This window comes from Mastomys coucha, unplaced genomic scaffold (assembly GCF_008632895.1).
Source record: "Mastomys coucha isolate ucsf_1 unplaced genomic scaffold, UCSF_Mcou_1 pScaffold18, whole genome shotgun sequence".
NCBI lineage: Eukaryota > Metazoa > Chordata > Mammalia > Rodentia > Muridae > Mastomys > Mastomys coucha.
Window position 1 is genome coordinate 76,937,063 of NW_022196900.1, and position 8,786 is coordinate 76,945,848.

Here is an 8,786-nt window from a genome sequence, read left to right on the forward strand (position 1 = left end):
AACTTTAATTAATTTTATTTGTGTGTTGTGTTCACAGGCATATGTGCCATGGCCCTCATGTGGAGGACAGAGGGAGTCAGTTCTCTCCTCCCACCGTGTAGATCCCAGCAATAGAACTCAGGCTGTCTGGCTTTGGGCATGTCATGTCTTTTTACCTGCGGAGCTATCTCACTAGTTCTGCACATCTCTTTAAGTCACTCACTCAGACCCTTCTTCCTCTCGTCCTGATTTCCTCAGCACTCAGCTCACTCCATTGCTAGTTAGAGATTTAGTCTGGCTCTCTGAACCCGAAGCCTTGTGCTGCATTCTCCCTTCAGGACTGATGCTTATTTAGATGCAGTTGCTGCACGGCCCTGAGACCTTCTTCCTAGCATTGCCTCCTTGAGAAGAACCAGACAGAGAAAAATGAAGTATGTATACATTGCTTGTGCACAGAACTTCAGTTTCCAGCAATCTTGTTAGATGTCTCATAACTGGCTATAATTCCAGAGAATTTGACACCATGTGTCTATCCTCTCCAAAAACCAGTATGCATGTGCACTTACCTTACCCCCACATACACATAATCAAAAGAAAATAAATCTTTGTAAAAGCCTGGTACACACCTTATTCCCAGTACTGAGGAGGCAGAGGCAGGAGGATCCCTATGAGTTCAAGGCCATTCTGGCTGACATAGAGTTCAAGATCAGAGCTACAAAGACTCTGTCTAAAGCAAAGCAAAACAATAAGCTACCTAAATAAATAAATAAAAATGAAAATCCTAGTGTATCTCTCTCTTCCTCTCTCTCTGTGTTATGTATATCTGTAGAAAGAGAGAATTCACAATCTTTAAGTTCATCCCTTTTAAGGTACAATGTAATATATTCAGAAAGTTATATATTCAAAAGTTGTATAACTCACTATTATCCAATTCCAGAACATTCCCATAAGCTTTAAAAATCCTTATAATTAGATGGGCAGTGGAGGCACACGCCTTTAATCCCAGCATTTGGGAGGCAGAGGCAGGTAGATTTCTGAGTTCGAGGCCAGACTGGTCTACAGAGTGAGTTCCAGGACAGCCAGGGCTATGCAGAGAAGCCTTGTCTCAAACAAACAAACAAACAAACAAATCCATATAATTGTTTGTAGCTAGCCCTTGTTAAACATCCTCACTTCTTCCTCTCTCTGATGCACCCCCACCACTACTAACTCCCTTCTCTCTGTGTGTGCCTGTCCTGGACATAAATTTCACATAAATGGAGTCTGACAATACGCAGCTTTTAGTGTCTGGCTTCTTTCACCTAGCATGCTGTTTTCAAGCTGTCTTCTCTCTAGCATGTATACAGGCAATATTCTTTTTATGACTAATCACAGTTCACTCATGGGTAAGGATATGCTTATCAACTGATGAGCATCTGTTATGGATGGATTGCTATGAACATTCATGAGCAACTTTGGGCACCAATAAATATTTGTATCAATGAATAAACCAATGTATGATAACCCATATATCATTATATATTCTTTAGTTAAAACATGAATTACAACTTATGTATTTATTTATTTAGAGGTTTTTGAGATAGGATATCTCTACTGAGCCTGAACTATACTGGGACTCCAGGAAATCCTCCTGCCTCTGCTTCCCGAGTGCTGGAATTAAAGGCATACACCACCATGCCTGGCTTATACCTCTTTTATAACCGACTTTTGGCAGGTCTGGGCCGGATAGTGCAGGCTGAAGAATATCTATCCCAAGCCCAATGGACAGTCCTCAAGTCAACTGACTGTAGTAACGCCACCCACTCTTTACTGCATCGGAACCTGGGCCTTCTCTACATAGCCAAGAAGAACCTGGAGGAAGCCCGGTATCATCTGGCTAATGATGTGAGCGAGCTCACTTAAAACACCTGGGTATTTCCAAGAATGGCTCTGTTTAGTGTTTCTCTTAACTGAGCGTTTCTCTGACATTTACTGCTTATACTGACCATTTGGGAGCAGCCACAAGAACTCAGCTCTAATGACCCAAATTCAAGCCTTTCTACTTCCTGGCTATGCAAATGTGGCCAGGCCCCTTCTCCCCCTCCCTCCTCAGTTGTCTGAGGCTAATCTGAAAAGACAGAGCCACACTGTGCTAAGAGAAGGCCTGTGCTTCTGCTTCCAGCTCTGCCAGTTCTGTGACAAATTATTTAACCTTTTTCTTCACATGTAAGGCACAAATCATAAACTGGTCCCAGCCACATCAGCACATTGCACAGATTAATAATAGAAGATTGCATGCACTGGACTTTATGGCTATTTGTTAAAAAAAATATTAACGTCTCTTCTTCAGAGTGTGGTTATTAAATTTAAATGAGCCAGATCTATAAGAAAGCACTTACAATCTATAAACCTGTACAAATGTGAGATTCGGGAGTCAGATGAGCTGTTCTTCTCAAGCCAGGGAGTTCCTAGTCAAATTTTGGGGCTGGAAAATAGTACCAGAGTTCTTGCACCTGATCCAGACTGGGCTGGGTCATATTGCGCCCCCATGGGCCCTTTCTATAGTCTCTACGCTCACCTCTCATCCAGGCAGCCTTCCCTCTGCCTGCCTGCCTCTGTGCTTGCCTTAGATTCTTCCCTGTACCCCGAGGCCATCTTGTGTGCAGCTCCCGTCCTGGGAGGCTGACCTCCATGGTTCTCCTGGACTCCATTGCTGTCTGACTTTGCAAGGGATTGAAGAGTGGGAGGTACAGCAGAGGATGGATGGGGAGACACAGTGGGGGAGGGGTGTGTGGACCCAGCCCAGTTCTGGCAGAAGCAGTCAGCTTTCCTCTTTGGATAAGCTCCTGTCTAATGGCCATAGCTCCAGCTCTGGCTGGACTCTGTTACTTTCACTGTCTCCTCTGGTTTTCTGAGGTACAGGAATGGCAATAGTTCCTTGCCATTCTGTTCCTGGTGCTCCATTGGCCTCTTGCTTTTGTGACTTCCACATCTCCAGTTACTCTTCCATTAAATGACTTCAGGCAGCCCTATGTCATCTGTTTCTATCCAAGCCCTTAACCAATACTTTTTTTTTTTTTTTTTTTAAAGAGAGGGTCTTACTTATTACATATTCCTGGCTGTCCTGGAATTTGATATGACCAAGTTGGCCTTGAACTCAAAGAGATCTGCTTGCCTCTGCCTCCTGGATGCTGGGCCTAAAGGTGTGCGCCACCACCCTGGAAACTTTTTTTCATTTATGTTTGTCTCTACCCCCCACATCCTTGAGTTAATTAAGTAGAGGCACATTCTGTCTTGTGCTGACCACACAATTAGGAATTAGATCAAAACCATGTTTCCTGAGTGTACACACACACACACACACACACACACACACACACTTGTTTGTTTTCTTTTTGAACAGGGTCTCATTATGTATCCTAGTTGACCTCAAACTTAAAAAGATCCGCCTGCTTCTGCCTTCTGAGTGCTGAGATTAAAGGATTAAAGGTGCATGCCACACTGTCTCTAGATACCTATTTTGAGTCAAGAGCTTATTATATACTCCAGGTTGAACTCAGCATCATCCTGCTTTGGCCTCCTGAGTGTTGGGATACGGATATTTGATATCATACCTACAATTCTTCCCCCTCCTTTAATGCACACTTCACTGATACAAACTACAAAATCACCCATTTTCACATGTCCACTTCAGTAAGTTTTAGTGTATTCACACTACCAGGAACACATTTCTACCACTCCAAAGAAGCCCCTCATTTCCCTTTGCAGTCATTTCCCTTCAAATCCCAACCCCAGGCAGCCAGTCTCTGTCTCTGTACATAGACCGGCCTTCCTTCCTTCCTTCCTTCCTTCCTTCCTTCCTTCCTTCCTTCCTTCCTTCCTTCCTCCCTCCCTCCCTTCTTTTCTTCCTTTCCTTTCTTCTTTTCCTTTGTCCTCCTCCTCCTTCTTTTGAGATAGAATTTTTGGTGTAACCCTGGCTGTCCTGAAACTCACTATGTAGAATAGACTGGTTTCGAACTCCCAGAGATCTGCCTGCCTCTGCTTCCCAAGGGCTGGGATTAAAGGTGTGTGCCACCACCACCTGGGAATGCTCTCTTTATAGAGGGAGAATTGCAGACAGAGTCTAGAGTCTGACTGCCCTCACCCTGCATAGTGCTTGTAGTCCATCCATTGCCGAGCCACAGCTCATGTCTTCTGTTGTCAAGTAGCAGTCTACCCTGACTAGGGCACAGGTCATTTGTCCCCTCTTGAGACAATGGATGTGTGTGCTGTTTCTGCCCTTGGGACTGTTAAGAATGACTGTCACAGATGTTCATGAACCAGCCAGTTCATATGTGGACATTGCGCCCATTTTTCTTGGGAAGGTATGCATTCCTGGGCCACACAGTAATCCATGTTTAGCCTTTTGAGGATCTGGCTAGCTGCTGCTCAGAGGCTCCTGCCTTTTTTCATCTGTCCCAGCCCATATCTGGGCTCCTGTTTCCCCAGCTGTCTTGCCAGTTTCTTTGTGAAGATAGCTGTCCTAGTGGCTATGAAGAGGAATGAGACTGTTAGGATTTTGTTTTGCTTTCCTTGAATGACAGTCAGTGTCTAGCACTTGTCACATGCTTATTAACCATCCATGTGTCTTCTAGAGAAATGTCTGCTCAGGTCTCTAGCATCAGGCTGCAATTAAGGTTTTTTTCTGTGCATCCTGGACACAGGTCTTTGTTTTTCTTTTTACTTTTCATCAATGAACTGGTTTTCAAGGGACTCAGGCACCTTCTCTTATTCCTGCGATAGATTTATTTTGCCAGTTGTGCCTATGGCACAGAAGACGTCAGAACCTCAGGAGGCTACTTCCACCTGGCCAACATTTTCTATGGCCTTAAGAAAATGGAGCTGGCCGACACACTGTATACAAAGGTAAGCTGGGGAATGTGGAACCTTAGCACGGGCCATTTCGGAGAAACCCACAGCAGAGATGCTCAGAGGCTGACTGACATGTCAGCTTACATAGCCAGTCCTTGGGGTACACATTTTCCTCTTTCTCTTTGTCTGATGCTAACATGGGCTAATCCTTAACATCTGTAGAGAGACTCACAGAAAATCAGAGCTCATGGCAGGCTCTGTCATACCCATACCGCTAGTGAGGCAAGCGTATGGAGATATACATTAGAGAAGGAAAAACTTTATTTCTTTTTTTGTATATTTTTAAATTTCATTTTGTTTTTCCAAGACAGGATTTCTCTGTTATAGCCCTGGTGTCCTGGAACTTGCTTTGTAGACCAGGCTGGCTCTGAACTCAGAGATCTACCTGCCTCTGACTCCCAGTACTGAGATTAAGGCTTGAGGCACCACTGCCTGGCCAAAGGAAGAACTTTTTAAGGGACATTGAGAGGACAGTGGCCTCTCAAAGGGTCAAAGAACAATAAAATATTTTAAAATTCATTGTGTGGAATGACTCAGCAGATAAAGTATGGTGCCACCAAGCTTCATCCTGAGTTTGATCAGGGCCCACACAGTGGAAGGAGAGAGCTGACTCCTGAACTGTGACCTCTGACCTCCCCATGTGTGTGGCAGCACCAGCACCCCAGCTCCCCACCCCTCATAAGTAAGTGTAGATTTAAGTTTTTAAAATTATGCTTACATATATTTATTATTATATTAACTTTTAGAGTCTGTGTGCATGCACCATGTCACACTGACTGACATTTTCCCCTCCACCATGTGGGCCTAGAGATAGAATTCTCATTATCATACTTGGCTGCAGTCACCTTTACTGTTGAGGCCCCTTTCTAGCCTTCTGCCTTTCTTTCTATCTGTCTGTCCGTCTATTTTACATTCCAACTGCAGTTTCCCCTCTGCCCTGTCCTCCCAGTCCCTCCCACCACACCCTAACCTCCTCTTTTCCCCATCCACTCCTTCTCCATTTCTCTTCAGAAAAGGGCAGGCCTCTCCAATTAAGTCTAGATGAGGCAGCCTAGTATGGAGAAAGGTCAGCCCAGCAGGTCTCAAAGGCAGACCACAGAGTCAGAGACAGCTCTGCTCCCTGGTAGGAGTCCCATAAGAAGAGCAAGCTACACAACTGTAACATATGTGTGGAGAGCCTAGTCCCATGCAGGCTCCCTGGTTGGCTCAGTCTCTGTGAGCTACTATGGGCCCAGGTTAGTTGACCTTGTTGGTTTTTTCATATTATTATTATTTTTTAAAGATTTATTTATTATTATACATAATAATTTTTCTATCTCTTGTTTTATTTTCCCTGTCTTAGAGTGTCCTCTCTGCTCTTTGTCCTTTTTTTTTTAAGATTTATTTATTTTATATATGTGAGTACACTGTTTCTGTCTTCAAATGCACCAGAAGAAGGCGTTAGAACTCATTATAGGTGGTTGTGAGCCACCATATGGTTGCTGGGATTTGAACTCAGAACCTTTGGAAGAGTAGTCAGTGCTCTTACCCATTGAGCCATCTCACCAGCCCTATTATTATTATTATTACTATTATTACTATTATTATTATTATTATTATTATTATTATTATTATTATTATTGACAAGGTCTCTCTAGTTAGTTTGAGATAAGGTCTCTCTAGCTAGTCCTGGTCGACCTAGAACCCACTATGTAGACTAGGCTGTCCTTAAACTCACAGAGATCCTTCTGATGAGTGATGAAATTAAAGCCTTGCACCACCACACCCAGCTTAAAATTCTTTGTGTGTGTGTGTGTGTGTGTGTGTATGTGCATGTTTGTGTGTGTATTTATAGACACATGTATGTAGCTGTGTGTGCTTGCATGTGGCGGTCATAGTCCAGCCTTGGGTGTTATTTCTCAGACACCATGCACAGGGTCTCTCTTTGCTATGGAGCTTGCCAAGTAGGCTACACTGGCTGTCCAGCAAGCCCCAAGGGTCCTCCTGTCTTTGCTCCCCTATCACCAACATTTACAAGCTTGTGTCATTGCACGTATTTTCAGTGAGTGCTGGAATCTGAGCTTGGGCCCTCATGCTTGCACAGGTAGCACTTTCTCAGCTGAGCTTTCTCTCCTGCCTCCCAAACTCTTTCTATGTAAAAACTTTCCAGTGTCTGAAAATGCCCGTTAGCCATTCAGTACTCCTCAGCAGCAATTGTTTCTGTGTGAGATGGAGGCCGTCATGCTGTGACTGGATTTCTATTTCTTAGAAAAGATGCTTTGGTGTAACTGAATACCAGGGAACTTTGGACTCAGACAGAACTGGGGACGCAGCCAGGCTGTGCCATTTGTCAGCTCTTTCCAAAAGTTTCTCAAAGCTTGAGTTTACTCACATGTTGATAGGAGTAATAAGCACATGCTTCCCAGTGGCAGCCGTCTTAGGGTTCCATTGCTGTGAAGAGACACCATGGCCAAGGCAGACATTTACCAGAGGTTCAGTCCATTATCATTGTGGAGGGAAGCATGGCAGTGTGCAGGTAGACATGGTGCTGAAGAGGCTGAAGATTCTAATATCTCGATCCAAGGGCAGCCAGGAGACTAGAATTCCACACTGGGCATAAGATACCCCACAGTGACACACTGACTTGAACTAGGCCACACCTCCTAATAGTGCCATTCCCTATGGGCCAAGCACTCAAACACATGAGTCCATGGGGACCAAACCTATTCAAACTACCACAGTAGCCACTGACCCTAGACTTCTGTGGGGCTGCCCCTGATGAGCCTGTCCAGCCCTTAACTGGACTCCCAGGGCTCCCTCTGCTTCCAAGCACAGTAAGAGCGAGAACTTCTAGACTCAGGAAACCTGGCCTTGTACAGCATGTTCCCAACTGGCTGGCTAGTGGCTGACCCTGACCTGCTGGTCTGATCACCCTGCTTTCCCAACAGGTCTCGGAGATTTGGTATACATATCTCAACAGTCACTATCAAGCCCTCTTACAGGCTCGTTCCCAACAAACAGATTTACTGGGCAAACAGTTTGTGAATGACACCGGCTTGGGTAAGTAGCAGGTCTAGCAAACAGAACAGTGGCTTTTCTTCCCTAACACCTCGCCCTTGCTTTCTGTTCTCACAGAGCCCATCGGCACCACTCTCCCCATCGTGGAGGAGGAGAGAAAGTGGAGACATAGGGCTCAAAGAGTTTGTACCAATGTCATACATAATCCTCAGCAGGCTGGTAAGGGCAGACTTAGAGAATAAGGGACTCCCCCTACTAAACCCCAGTGGTTTCTACCTAGCATCTATTTCTTCGTTTTCCCTCCAGGATACATAAGCCTAGTGAAGCTCTGTGCAGAAGTTGCCTTGTTGATTCCTCCTGACAAGGTCTCCCTCCTTTTCAGGGTATAAGGTCCTCAGTGGCCAGGGCCAGACTTGAGCCATCTCCACCCCAAGGCCTGGCAAAGGGCTGCATATTGGTAGTACTGTGTGTGGTCATTGCCCTCTGAGATGTAAAGAGATGGGGGATCTAGTTTAACTCAAAAGTTACCCCCCTCCTGATGTAGTGGTGATACAGAGCCCATTGGTAGCACAAAGGAACATGCCACAAGTACAAATTCTAACAGGAGTCCCAGAATGAAGACTGAAGATCGGTGGGTGGCCTGAAAGGGTTACTTTGAAGGAAAGACTTTAAGTTAAGGTTTAGAAAGTTAGTAACTTGTTCAGTTTCCTTATCAGGAAGGTGGTTCACATTGCAGTAGAAACATAGCCGTGCACTGGTAGCCATGCACAGGTAGCCACACAGAGGTAGCCACACAGAGGTAGCCACGCACTGGTAGCCATGCACAGTAGCCACACACAGGTAACCATGCACAGTAGCCACACAGAGGTAGCCACGCACAGGTAGCCACACAGAGGTAGCCACGCACAGGTAGCCACACA

At 45.1% G+C, this 8,786-nt stretch overlaps 1 protein-coding gene across 3 annotated transcripts in view; it reads left to right on the top strand.

Moving 5' to 3' along the window:
* The window catches only part of Zmynd12 (zinc finger MYND-type containing 12), a 31,593-nt gene that overhangs the window by 18,015 nt on the left and 4,792 nt on the right, over positions 1-8,786 (top strand). For all 3 annotated transcript variants that reach the window (XM_031376887.1, XM_031376888.1, XM_031376889.1), the window contains 3 exons: positions 1,694-1,863; positions 4,741-4,863; positions 7,797-7,908. In XM_031376887.1, coding sequence (XP_031232747.1) covers positions 1,694-1,863; positions 4,741-4,863; positions 7,797-7,908 — 405 coding nt within the window. The remainder of the gene's footprint in view (positions 1-1,693; positions 1,864-4,740; positions 4,864-7,796; positions 7,909-8,786) is intronic.